We start from the raw sequence: 14,108 nt of genomic DNA, 5'->3' as shown, positions 1-14,108 counted from the left end.
GTCCATTGTGAGTGTATGGGCCAAATTCCCACTCACTTCCATAGGTCTGCTCTGTGGCCGCTACCATCTGTTGTCTGAACAGTGAGTTTTAACAGACATTGGATAACTTCCTTACAATATACGCCCTTCAAAGCACTCGGAATACCATTCTTTTCCTAGACAATCATGCCCTGACTGGTCTCGTTGGCCTCATTGCTCAGCCCTATCTCTAGCCATGGTGTATTGACTAATTTCTGTTCCCCAATTCATGCAGCTCTTTTCCTCAGTTGGATGGTGTGCCATTGTCCTCACTCTGTTGGGACTAGGTGGTTCCTTCTCATCTTCTCCTCAAAAGCAAAGACTCAGATTGTGTATTTCTACCACTCTCCTAGGGAGTAACACCAGGTATACAATAGGTGCTTAATCTATATTTACTGAATAAATATGGAATGGCCAGCTCACCATAGGACTCAGCTTCTTCTGGCTCCAACCTGGTGGCTCCTGGGTAGTTCTCACTCTATCCCATAATTTGAAGTCTGCTTCTGTTTTACAGACCTTGTCTCCTTGGTGTCCCCTCTTGAAGAACTGACCACTCTTCCAAAGGAAGGTAAGATACGTGGCTCTATCTTCCCTTTTCTGGGATCTTGACTTACTTTGCCTTGGAGTCATCTCCCTGGACCAGCACACAGGATATGGATCAGTATGGGCCTCTCTGCTTCCCCCTCTCCCACCTAACTTGATGTTTGGACTTGGGATACCCAGACTGATGACAGCAATGCCTGAAGAGCACAGAGGGGAAGGTGACAAGCTCCAGGTGTCACAGCAGGGTGTAACCAGTTGCAACCCTGCCACCTAAGTCTTCCTCTGGGAGTCAGGGTTTGTGGGATGAGTGGGTTGGACATCTTCACAACTAAGGTCCTTGTCCTCGTCTAGAGAGGGATATTTCTCTCAAGATTCCTGCCACTTGGACAACACTGTGCTGGTGTTTAAGAGGAAAGTTTCTTCTCATCTGATATAGAAAAATTCTATGAGAAAAGGAATAGTCAATCCATCTATGTTTAGGGTTCATTCTCCGTGTATTGTGCAATATAGAACGAAATGGCAAAGGCACTGAGACTATCAACCGTGGGGTGGACTTTCAACCTCTTTTACCTAAGCTATGAAACGAGATTAATAATAGCTACTTTTCAGGGTGATGGTGAACATCAAGACGTGGCATAGGCCAAGGCTGGCACGTGCTAGGGGCATAATATAGACAATTTAAAAGATTAGTTTTGGGGTTGGTGAGATGACTCAGCCAGTGGGTTAAGGTATTTTCTCTCAAGCCTGATGACCTGAGTTCAATCCCTGAGACACACATAGTGAAAGGAGAGGACTGATTTCTGCAGGTTATCTTCTGACCTTCATGTGTGTGCTGTGTCATGCACAAGTGCACATACACACAATAATTACATATGAAAACTCCATTTAGCTAGGGAAACAGGCATGTCTTAATGAGCTGAGATGAGCAGGTGCATGCCAGAGAGTAGGGAGGGGCTTGTGTTTGAATAGGAGGATATGACTCCAGAGTCTGCAAATAGTCTTTTCTTTATCCAAACCTCTCCAGAACCACTGCAGGCAGAGCCAGAGTCTCACATCCTTCCCCAAACTTCCCTTGCTAGGAGTCAGAGAGGCATGGGCTTGAAGTGGCCTCTGGTGGGGTAGGGGTTGCTTCTGGGACCTGAAACAATTCAGCCTGGAGCAGAGAGGCAGTCATTTTTATTTGTCTGAGCTCATGAGGAGTAGCAAATCTGCTGGGCACAGCCTGCTCTGCTTCCTGCCCACCAGACCTGAGCTGATGTGGTTGGCTCCTAAGATCTCTCTCTCTCTCTCTCTCTCTCTCTCTCTCTCTCTCTCTCTCTCTCTCTCTCTCTCTCTCTCTCTGTTGAATTACAAATGAGGCTAACTCTAAACCAAGACTGTCTTACTTCCATCATAGGAATGATCTACTACCATTTCCTAAATAATGTCTACCATTTTATTAAGTGCTAATGAGTGGTTTTATGTAATTCTGAACTTAGCTATTATTACTCTTATTGGACAGATTAAACAATTAAAATTTAAATTTAACTTGTAAAATAATTTAGCTGGATCCCTCCATACCAGCTGTTGTTACGATATCTCACTCATTCTACAACTTGGTAGTTTCCTTACAAAATGGTGGTTTAGACCAAAGCTAAAACCTGAGGATCCAGAGTCAAACCAGTTCTTTAGGCAATGAAGGTTGAGATGGCAGACACCCTGCATCTAAGGCCTGTGGTCTCTGTATTCTCTGCTTCCAGCTGAGGTCAAGATTGGTGAACAGACCTTCATTCGGATTAAACAAACCATGTCATGGCTCTCAGCTCTGATCTACTGTCGCAACCACTATACAGACCTGGCTGATTTGCAGAAAGTGACTGACAAGGAGGGCATAGAAACCCTCCATTATATCACAAATGATGTCGACGCCTGGATTGGCCTCTACTTCAATGTGAAGACCAACAATCTGACCTGGTCTAGCAACTTGGGTTCCAGCATCCCCGAATGGCTTCAGAAAATACCCGTGTTTGGTCAAGGACTATGTGCAGGACTCCGTATCTTTTCGAATGCCCCACCTCAGATTTATACACTATTTTGCCATGAGCTGAAACCTTTTATCTGTTTCTGGGGTATGTGAGAGCCCACTTGGCTCATCGAGGTTAAACTGAGGTTTTGACAGTGGGGATACTTGAGCTAGTCTAAGCGTGTACTTGGAGGCTTTGAGGGTAAAAGAATTTTACAACAGGCTTTTTATTTGAGACTAAAAAAAAAACAACTTTATGATGGAGTTGCAGTACCTAAGTCCTGGGGATCTTCAGAGGGTGGAGAAAACCCCATCCAGCCTTACTACATTAGCAATCAGCAACCACAATTGGTGATCAGACAAATACCCAGGCGCCTGTGCTGTAGAGTCAGACAGACTTTCCCACTTCCTAGAAGACAGGCAGAATTATTCTCGTTTCCTCATCTGGGAAACATACTTTACAAATTGAGACTGAGTACATCCACTCCACAGGGAGGCTGAAGGCTAAACAACAGTGGAGATCTTGACATAGAGCAAGTGCCCGCTCATAGCAGCTGTGGTCACTGTGAATGAAGGATCTTGTGTATAATGTTCCTCCTTAGTGACAGGCCTCCCATCTTGCCTTTTGCTTCCAGCCTCCCTCCTTCAGGTGTACTTTTATTGAGAGAGAATCCACATACCTTAAGACAACCTTTTAATGGAGACAATTCAGTGGGTTTTTTTTTTTTTTTTTTTGGTTTTACGAGACAGGGTTTCTCTGTATTGTTTTGGAGGCTGTCGGTCCAGCCCAGCCTCGAACTCACAGCGATCCGCCTGCCTCTGCCTCCCAAGTGCTGGGATTAAAAATTCAGTGGTTTTTAACATTTGCATGCTTGTTCAATTTAATGACATTTTCATCACCCTCAGAAGTCCTTACTCAGCCATGTCCTACTTTTCCCCTGGCAACCAAAATAGACTTTATGTCTTGTGGATTTGCCTATTTGTGGCCATTTCTTTTGTTTTGGATTTGAAGACAATCTTGGCTCCTATCTGCAAAACCAATAAGTATTCCTTAATGAGGTGTTGTGAAGATTAAAGGTGAGAGGACCTATCTCAGTGATTTGTACACCGTGTGCAGTAACTGGGCCCCCCTAGCTTGTTCACTATGACAGAGGCTGACTGGCAGGATCTGTTGTGACTGCTCACAGGGTTGGCATGCTTACACGCATTGTTTTCTCACAGACCCCTCCATTGGCCATCGGAAGTTAGCAGAGATGCCTCTACTCACTGATACTTCCTCCCCCAAAGTGACTCACCCCTCAGAAGTTACTACAAGGACAACCTCTAGGCCAAACACAGGTATTCTGAGTCTGTTCTTGGCTATATCTAGGCCTTCTGGGTCCCAGAAACTAGAGAAAATGGTTGATCTATACACAGTAACCCAGGGTGGGGCCCATGTGAATGGCCTTCCCAGAAGTGCTAGTGAGTAGACAGAGATGAGGCATGCCAATGTGTGGCAAACAATTACTACTTACACCAATGAGGCTCTCTTCTCCTCTTCCTCATACTGCTTGACTAGCCAAGGGTAGGGAAATGAGGAATAGGTTTACCACAAACATCCTTCTTTGTGGCCTTCTGACCTTGAAGCTCTAGGGCCAGGAGGCCCAAGAGAGGCTGTGCAGTCTCTCACATGAAGAACTAACGTCTTGGGACACAAAGAGAGGAATGGCTGTGTGGTGATCTTGGGAAACAGTCACCAGAGAAGCTTTGGAGGTTCAGCACCCAGAGAAAGGAAGCAAAACAATGGAGATTCATCAGTCCCTTCTGAGAGCATCTCCTCTGCTGGAGGAGGGGCATGAACTGTTGGGGTTTTGTGATGTGGTTATAAGTTAAGGCAGTTGACCAAGACCCAACAATGGGGACAGATACATCAAGAAAATCCCCGAGCAAAGGCAGGGTTCATTCTGATGGAGCTCATAATCAGCCAGGTAAAGGCTGGTATTTAGTATAGTCTGAGGCATGATGGGGACAGACACAGAGATCAGGAGCCATCCAGTCGCTGTAATAGCAGAAGAATTTTTGTTGGAGTGAAGTAAGAAGGATGAGGTCATCAGGTGGCTGGGTAGGAGATGGCTGCAAAGAGGAACTGCAGGGTGCTTGTGTGGAGATGCCATCACTGGGGAGCTGGTGGAGGCGTGGATCCTCTTGGTTAAGATCTGGGTGGAGAAACTTCCTTCTGCTTCCCTGTTAAGGTATCCATCCACCCAGTTGTCCCAGGCCCACTGCTTACGTGGGCTGGCCCAAATGGGTTCAGAAGGCCCTCTGGTCAACTGTGATTTCACTGGGCAAATACCCAGGTGTGACAGACAATCAGCGCCCGAAGCTATGATCTTCTCTCTGACCTGCCCCACAGGGGTTACTAGAAGTTCCCGATCTGTAGCTAGGGCTGTAAAAAAGGTCCTGTGCCCAGTAACCCCCACATAAGTCTTGTCTTTTGCCACAGGGACCAGAACTGGCCCCCAAAATGCCTTGCAAACGCTGGTTTCAGCAACCTGGATCCGGCAGCAAGTGAGTCATGAAGCGATTGGGGGCAGCTCCGACGCCTGTGGTTTCGGCATCTGTGATACCACTACCCCTGTTCCCACCACCATGGGCCTCACAGCTCTCCAACCTCAAGGGACGGTTTCACTAAGTCCTCTGGTGACATCAGCACCTTCAGGAGGTACCCTGGTTTGAGAAGGGCTCACAGCCCACTGGTCACTGCTTAGAGGCTGTCTTTGGACCCTGAGCACCCAGGAAGCAGTTTGGTCTGGAAGACGGGCCCAGAACACTACTGCTAACTTCTCTGAGTTTGTCCTTAGACCTTGGGAAGTAACTTAGTTCTGGAAAAGTCCATAACATCACCGGTCACTGCCAGAACCATATCCTTGGATTTTGTATCCCCAGACAGTTCTTCGGGAAGGGCCATGGCATGGCAATTATTCAATGCTTACCTTTGGATCTTGCACTCTTTGACACTAGCCATACTGGTTCTGTGTCTCATGGGAGTGGTCAGTTAACCAGGAAATGCCCTGGGCCCCCCAAGTTATTATTGCCAACGGTATTGCTGAACCTATGCACCAGGGATCCCTGAAACTCAGAGGAAGGTAGCCACGAGGCTCTGCCTCAGCTCCACCCATAATATTTCATCTTTTCCCATGTTGGCAATATCCTCTGAGTTCTTCTCATTTAGCTTAGCCTTACAGCTTAGAGGCTCTGAGGGGCTTTGCAGATACCAAAGAATGAGCTATGGAGGCATCTGTCTCAGGGAGCCTTAGAGATCTGAGATCCAAGGAGGTGGGCCCCATGCTTCTGCAGCCTGGAGTCAGTTTGCCAGCACCGAGACAGCTGGGAGCCAACCAGGAAGTTACTACTACAGGTGCTCATATGCTTCCCTGGGACAGAGCGCCCCTGCCTGCACGTTCCTCTGGAGCATCAGGAGCCAGACCCTTTAGTCCAAATGTTAGAGCTGAGGGTAGAAGTCACATGGCTAGGCAGGGAAGCACTGTAAGCATCTCCCCAGGGAAGTCTGTCTGATCTGCATCAGCTCATAAGCCCATCCTCCCTTGACCAGGTAGGACAGAGATGGAGTAGGGCAGGAAGATTTAGGAGAATGCACCTTTAAGAGCTGAAGTCTGTCAGTCAAGATTAGGATGTTGGCTCTGTAATTTACTGTGCACAACTTAGACAACCATTTTTCCCTCCCTCCCTTCCCTAGCTCTTGTCTCCCCTTCTCTTTCTTTTGAGATCAGGTTTCACTTTATATTTCAGGATGGCCTCCAACTCACTGCAATCTTCCTGTCTCAACCTCCAAACTGCTGGGATTGAAGAAATGAATGAACTACATCTGTCTCCATAACTTTAACCCCATTGAATCCTTTTTCTCATTTCTAAAACCAAGAACACATCAGTGTGATATGGTACCTCTCAATTCCTGGTTCTGGCAGATGGTAAACACAATTACTACCATCTTAATCTCAACTCACTAGTGACATTTAGTGTCCTGACTTAGTAGATATGCAAGGCTCATTCTCATGTCATTACACATGATCACAGATGATCATCTATGAATTGTGAGTATTGCAGATTCTCCCAGATAGGGGCTGTTTGTACTTCCTTTTCTTCTTGCTTTGAGCCCTGACTATGCAACTACCCCCTTTTGAGTACCTGCCTTGAACTGTGGATACTGTGTATCTCAACCAGGGTAAGCAGGACTTGCCTCCTGCTTATAGACAAAGGCAATCCTAGAGACAGATACAGACAATTGGGACAGCTTGTGAGCGTGTGAAGCATGAACCAAGAGCAGAAAGCAACTCCTTTTCTGGACAAAGGCGTAATCAGTATCATGGCAGCAAAATTCGGAAGTTCTTCCTTGCTGAAAGAACAGCATGGGTCAAGATAGACCTGTCACAGTATTGTTTGGCAGGGATTGCCAAGTGGTCTGATGTGGTTTTTTTTTGCAGGAAGGCGTAACAGGGATGAGGGACTGCGGCCAAATTCTGAAGGACTTGAACCTGCAGTCAACAGAGCTGCCACAGAGTTTAGGAAAATTAGCAAATGTTCAGATCTGTAGTTACTAGAGATGGTCACAGTGACACGGGGCCATTGCATTAGGATGCTAAAAGAAAACATACAGCAGAATTCAGTAAATGTGTAACAGTCTCAACAGTGAGAGAAACATCAAGTAAAGGTTTAAAAGTGATCTGGAGGAAATTTATAAAACTGTGCTTACCGTCATTCCCCTGCTTCTGTATTTCTGAGTCTTCCAATCTCTTCACCTATTAAAGAGATGTATACGCCCTTGGAGGAGAGGGCTGGTGGAGAAGGCGGCCCATCAAGAGAGAAGAGCCCAGGTGAGTAAGCGGGGGCAGTCTGAAGTGAGGAGGGACAGGAAGACTAGCTCTACATTAGTCATCAGTGACACTAGTCAAGAAACACCAACACATTGAAAGAACGCAGTTTTGTTCACAAAACCACAGAAATAAATACAACTTTAAAAATGAACTTAAGTCTCATTTTAAAATTTATTTCTTCACCTAACAAAGGTCTGACAAAGATTCAAAGGCAGTAATAATGAGAATGTGGGAAGAACAGACATGAGCAATACTGTAGACTGTAATACCAGAATTGAACCCGTGAAAGCTATTCTCTAGCAAATTGTTGATGTTGTTTTCTAGGGCTGAGACATTTTTCTTAATTTATAGTAGCAGACCTCTAAATAATATGGTTATATCCATATTTGTAGGTGGGGCAATTGTAGAAAAAGGAGAAACACAAGACTTGGGGACTGAAGGGGACAGCAACTGAGGACTCCTAGTCTCTGGCTGAGTGCCTATTGTATGCCCAGAAGTTAAGCCTGGTTTGGGGTACTGCCTTGATGGAGATGTCAAGGCTGCTCTGGATACCATGGAGAGGGGTTGCGCAGCTCACCTGGTAATATCAGAGCACTGGGTTTCCTGGGCTAAATGCTACTGAAAGAAAATAAACTGGAACTGAGGCTGAACTTCATGCTGTTGTTCAAGCCTCACACAGCCTGATGCTGAAGCACTTTCTCAATAGTGGTATGGCAACTCCAGAGATGGGGGATAAGAGCCTGGGGGCAAGTGAAAGAAAGACTGGCAGGAACAAGCAACTGCACAGCACAGCTGCCTTTGCCTGTCTTCTGGCTCACAACCAGTCACCAGTATCAGACCCCTTGACTTCTGGCTACATTTACAGTAACTCCTTTATTCTTCCTTCCCTGTAACTGCAGCTACCATGAAGGATGGCACACAGAGAGGAGAAGCAGCTACTGCCACCCAGGCCCAACATGTAAGCTCACCTAAGCACCCAGAGTCTAAAGAGAAACCAGTAGCAAATTCAGGTAACTGCTTCTGTGGTGATACCTTTCTTGCACAAATAAATCCTGTTTGAGGGTCAGAGAATGGAGCTTGAGTATTTGCATCTGCATATGGACCCTCGCCAAGAATTTCATCTTGGGAAGCCTCATAACCTTTAATTCTGTCTTGATGTTACAGAGCTTTGACCTCTCTCCAATATGAATTCCATTGCAGCTGTGGACTCATTTCTAGAACAGCTGAGATTAACTGAAGCCAATCATTTGGAGTTATTCTATTTCTTGTAGCCCATGACTTTACTAACTGCTTCACATTGGTGAATGCATGGATAAGAAACTACTGTTTCCTTTTTGTTTGTTTTTGTTTTTCCAGACAGGGTTTCTCTGTGGCTTTGGAGGCTGTCCTGGAACTAGCTCTTGTAGACCAGGCTGGTCTTGAACTCACAGAGATCTGCCTGCCTCTACCTCCCGAGTGCTGGGACTACAGGCATGCACCACCACCACCCGGCCTTCTGCTTCCTTAATACCTTTTAAATCTTTGATACATATGGGCTCCCATTTGCATTCTGTAAATCCTTCTTGCACAAATAAAGCCTGTCTGGGGGTCAGAGAATGCAACTTGCCATTAGCTAACCATAGAGGTCTGGAGGTCTGTACAGACACACAGGAAGTGACGTAGCTGAGAAGAAACTGCCACTAGCTAACCATAGATGTCATCGCCCACAGACAGCAGGAAGTAACTTTAAGAAAATGGCGCCCACATTCCCAAATGGTGGGGTGGGTGGTTTTTGGTCACTCTTTGGGTTATGGATATGTCATTGTTTAAGGGGATTGGTTATAAAATATTGCTGTTTATTATCAGGAAGAAAGGAGAACAAAGGGAATTATATTCAAGGTTTTTGTTAAAAAGAGGAATCCAGATATGATAAGATAAAAAGGGTAAATTACTGAATCCACTCTGAAAAAGAATAAAGGGAGGATATGGAGATATTGAGATGAAAAGGTAGATTATTGTATCTACCCCTAAAAAGCAACTACTTGCTTTAAACATTTTATATTGTATTGGACTTCTGTATATTGTATACAAATGTTGTATACTGATACAAACTTGAGATTAATTTTGCTATGTTTGTAATATTCTAGGTATTGTATCTTATACAGCTCATTTAACTATGTAATACAAATTTCTAGTCTTTGAAAGTTATTATCAACAACTATATAAGACGATTAGGAAATGTAATTTAGTAATTAGTCAACTATAATAATTGAACTTGTAGTCACTTTAGGTATGTTTTTAACAAACTGATATATTAGAAAGACAGGTCATTTTCAAACACTTCAGAGATTACAGAATATGGTATTTAACATGTTTTAATAACATAGGCATAGGTCCTTTATTATGACTATGAGACATGTCTGCTCCTGGCAGCACCAATCCATGTCAGAGAAGAAGATGGGCATCGAAGAAACTCCACATGGAGTTTGAGTTCACTGTGGTAAATGTAAGCCACTAGACAAGAAAGCGTCCTTGCCTCAACTGACAGTTTGCTGCCCAAATTGGACAAACAGGAACCAAAAAGAGTGACTGCAAATCTTGCCAAGACAAGGCAGTCCAGTCCTTCAGATTATCCTGGTTCATAGAAATGTCTGTCAGATATGCTAGGCCTATAGGCCAAAGATGGATGCCCCAATGTTGCAGAACAATCTTGGGTGACTGTCCAGGCAGCCAGCTGTTTCTGTCATTTCTCATATTCTTTGGAAGTCACTTGCCATACTTCCTGTTTACTCAGCTAATATTATTTCCTTTTTGGGTCTCTGAGGGAGTTGAAGACTAAATAGTATAATTAGTTTTCCCTGTTTATCAGAATTAGTAAAGAAACTCACTATAGATGTATTAAATGTAATAGGTTTAAAAGATATAAAAGATACTTTGATATGCATATTAGAATAGAAAGTAAATTAGGTACAAGACTTTGGTCTCATCAAGAAAGGATAGATGGAATGTTTTCTTGGAATTTGTCATATGCTTATGGACTAGACATTGTACTTATCGTCATATATGTATTGTATATAATTACTGTTCTTATTCTAGTTTTTCTCATTGGTTATAACTTTTTTAATTTTTTAGATAAAAAGGGGATATGTGGTAGTATCTTTCTTGCAAAAATAAAGCCTTTCTGGGGGGGTCAGAGAAGGGAGCTTGCCACTAGCTAACCACAGAGGTCTGTACAGACAGACAGGAAGTGACATAGCTGGGTAGAAACTGCCACTAGCTAACCATAGAGGTCTGGAAGTCTGTACAGACAGGCAGGAAGCGACGTAGCTGGGCAGTAACAGGATATAAGCAGGGACAAATAGGAAATTGCTCTTCTCTGCAGAGATGCTTAGGAGGTAAGGTGTGCTGTGGCATGCTCCTTCTCTCTGATCTCTCAGCATTTCCCTCTATATCTGACTCAGGCCTTTTATTATCTAGACCAATTAAGAACTCCTTTTACATGCTTCTATTTGCTAACTTCACCATCTAACAGCCTAGTGCTTAAAAAAATCTACAGTCACACCTAGGCCAGGATACTTGGGGGTCTTCTTAGGAAAGATAACATGAAATGTTGGCAATGGGTTAGGAAGGAAGATGTGGATTCTAGTTTAAACTGTGTGATTATAGCAAGTGTGGCGAGGGAAGCAAGTGTCCTCACTTTTGTAGTTTTTCTCATCTTCAAAAGGGGGCTCAGTACACACTACTTTATCTCATAGGTACTTAGGCAAAGGAGCATTGTAAACTGTCAAAAGCTCTGTAAATACATGGCCTACCGTGAAGCTGTAGTTTTTGTGATGATTATTGTAGCATGAATAATAAAAACCCAGAGACAGATATTGGGATGGGGGCTGAAAGATCAGAGAAGCAAAGCAGCTAGACAGTAGAGTTCTTACCTTTACCAAGGCACAGACCAAAAGGGGTGATCCTGTCCTCAGCAGGACTGCTGATTGCAGACTGGATACTACATTCCTGTTTCCTCCTGTTTTACATTCTTCTCTAGCATTGGATTAAAGGCATGCACCACCACTGCCCAGCTTCTATGGCTAACCAGTGTGGCTGCTGGGATTATAGGTGTGTGCCACCACTGCCTGGCCTGTATGGCTGACTAGTATGACTAGCTTTGGACTCTGATTGATCTTCAGGTAAGCTTTATTTGCTAGATCATAAAGAAATTATCACCACAGATTATGGTTGACATGTAGCACAGACTGAATTTTATCCATTGATTCAGAGAATTTCTTTGGGGTTTTCTGGGAAGAGAGCCTAAGGGAAGGTGAAATTCCAGCATGGCCAAGAACATCTGTATTGTAGTTTAAGAAAAGGGAAGAGAAGAGATGGTGTCTACACTGTGGGAAGAGAGCTGATACTGATCTAAAACAGAGGCATTTCTTCTGAGGGCACTGGTTGGTGCTGTTTAATTGTGGCTCAGCATTTCCCTCTTTTTCTCTTTGAAATCCTCTATCACCATGTAGCACCCATGATACCCAATGTGTACCCCTAACTACTGAGAAATGGAAAGTTCAAATGGCAATGGGTGACATTCTTCTAAAGCAGGAAACATTTTTCTCTTCCAGAGTACTCCTTTGGAGTCTTGAAAGCAGATTTTACCATCTCAACACTAAAGGATCCAGAAGAGATGAAAGACCAGTTTTTGAGTGAGGTGAGACGTCTAACCTTTTGAATTGTGATAATTCAGATGACAATAATGCAAAGCAGTACTGTCAAAGTCAATGTATTAAGAAAGTTGGAACCAGGAAGATGTCTCGGTGGTCAATATTAGCTGTTATTAGCATTATCACTATAATAATTAAACTGATTACTGAACACAGCCCGAGAAAACGTTTCTCAGGGGCTAAAATCGCCTCTAGATCATCCATTCCGAGATATCTATCTATCTATCTATCTATCTATCTATCTATCTATCTATCTATCTTAAATCATAACTTTACAGGTAAGAAGACACATTGGCATTTATTTAGCAGCTCTCTGCCTTTTATTCAAAGGCCCAAAGGTAATCCATTTTATAATTTTACAAAATCAAGTTTCTAGAAAGAACACTTGGTGTTGTGTGGTTTTGCAAGTTCATGTACATGCTGGCTAATGGTAGGGAGGGGAACTGGGAGACACTGATGTATTTGTTACTGAAAGAACAAGTGCAAATGATGCAATTCAGCACTTGACGAGCTTCTCAGCAAAATTTCAAGTAATAAAACCAAAATGCTACAAAGGACTTGGGAAGAAAACAATTTTGAGTTTCCTACTTTTTGTTTATTGCTTAAGGTCAGAGGTATTTTCTTTGGTCCTGGCCTGGGCCTTTATGTGCTTTCTGGAGGAATAGTGATTGAAACTTTTAATAGTAAAATAGAAGCATCTATCTTATGCATCAAACTGGAGTCAGTGAGAAAATTGGGTTTATATTGGTTAAGTCCCACGTCTTGCTTAGTTTCCTCAGAATGAATTTGTTCCACAAGGCAGATGATCTGAGGCCGTGGGTTTGGCCTCTCACACTATGGAAAAGAAAACCAACACAAAACCAAGAACTTCATGAGATGAGCATGCCACAGACTTCCTAGTTATAAAAGGAATGAGTTGATAAGGACAAGGTATGCATGGGGATTTAACAGCATTTAAAATTACAAGTATAAAGTAAGGAAAGACCTGTAGCTAATTCATTCAAGTCTCAAAACGGTGATAAAAGACACTGCTACAGATACCCCACATACTGTTCAGAGGGCAATGTGGAGTAATGGAGTTCAGGAGGCAGTCATTCATCTCTCTCTCTCTCTCTCTCTCTCTCTCTCTCTCTCTCTCTCTCTCTATGTGTGTGTGTATGTGCATATATGTATGTATGTGTGTATACATATATATGCATGAATATGTATATGTTTAAATTTATACAAAAGTGTAATGCTCAGTAAAGATTGAGAACCATTAAGTACTTTGGCGCTATTGACAAGATGCACTCAGGTGAAGGAAGGCTAAGAAAGCAATGGTATGGATGTACATAAAGAGTGTATATGTTAGTTACTTAGAGCTAAGTGAGCCACAGGGTCATAACTTATCTTTAGCCTTACTTCTCTCTTTTAATATTCCAGATCCAAGAAGTCTTGAAGTTTGTACTAGGTCATGAGGAATTCACATTGAAATGGATCGGTTTTGAAGAGAACAAAAAATAGCAAACATCTGCTAATTTTCATTTTCCTTTTTAAGCAGTCTTTTGGGTAGCCTTTAGTTTTTTTTTTAATTCCTAGAAGCCCAAGATTAGAAATAACCTGAAGTATTCCAGGACGCACAGACCTATATGTAGCACAAAAGAAAATGATATGTGAGAACAGCATTCTTGATTTTTACAGAGTAAGATAGAGAAGCTGAAGATAGGACACCTTGAGAATGATAAACAAGGATCCACCCTCTGACCCAAACAGGAAAAACTCTAAGAACTAACTGTGTGGGTAATCTGAGAGGACCACAGTGGCTTAGGACAGCTGGAGGAAGCTTTCTTTCTAAAGGAGTCAACATAACACAATTGTTATCAGTGCCACTTATTTGTTCTGCACCTAATTTACCTATAAATTGTACAATTTTAAGGCGTGATTTCCTAATGCTAAAATATATCTTCAGAGTAATGTCTCAGTGTACCCAGAAGATGCTAGAAG

The 14,108-nt window shown here is 43.2% G+C and overlaps 1 protein-coding gene across 3 annotated transcripts; it reads left to right on the top strand.

Moving 5' to 3' along the window:
* Clec20a (C-type lectin domain containing 20A) lies at positions 1 to 14,073 on the top strand. Of its 3 annotated transcripts, none has more exons than XR_005874204.1 (9): positions 1 to 81; positions 533 to 586; positions 2,301 to 2,669; positions 3,785 to 3,901; positions 5,046 to 5,264; positions 7,369 to 7,434; positions 8,334 to 8,392; positions 12,027 to 12,112; positions 13,548 to 13,634. XR_005874204.1 is itself a non-coding variant. In XM_040738710.1 (9 exons), the coding sequence occupies exons 3-9, from the start codon at positions 2,348 to 2,350 to the stop codon at positions 13,626 to 13,628; spliced, it is 1,002 nt and encodes a 333-aa protein (XP_040594644.1). In that variant the 5' UTR covers positions 1 to 81; positions 533 to 586; positions 2,301 to 2,347; the 3' UTR covers positions 13,629 to 14,073. The 3 variants fall into 3 exon arrangements, 2 of the variants coding, with proteins under 2 accessions (XP_040594644.1, XP_040594645.1); XM_040738710.1 differs by having other exon boundaries at positions 8,334 to 8,444; positions 13,548 to 14,073; XM_040738711.1 differs by lacking the exons at positions 12,027 to 12,112; positions 13,548 to 13,634 and adding an exon at positions 11,453 to 11,492 and having other exon boundaries at positions 8,334 to 8,444.
* Positions 14,074 to 14,108: the final 35 nt, after the last annotated feature.

Source organism: Mesocricetus auratus, unplaced genomic scaffold, assembly GCF_017639785.1.
Source record: "Mesocricetus auratus isolate SY011 unplaced genomic scaffold, BCM_Maur_2.0 Super-Scaffold_100676, whole genome shotgun sequence".
NCBI classification, from domain to species: domain Eukaryota; kingdom Metazoa; phylum Chordata; class Mammalia; order Rodentia; family Cricetidae; genus Mesocricetus; species Mesocricetus auratus.
This window is presented reverse-complemented; position numbering and strand designations above follow the sequence as displayed.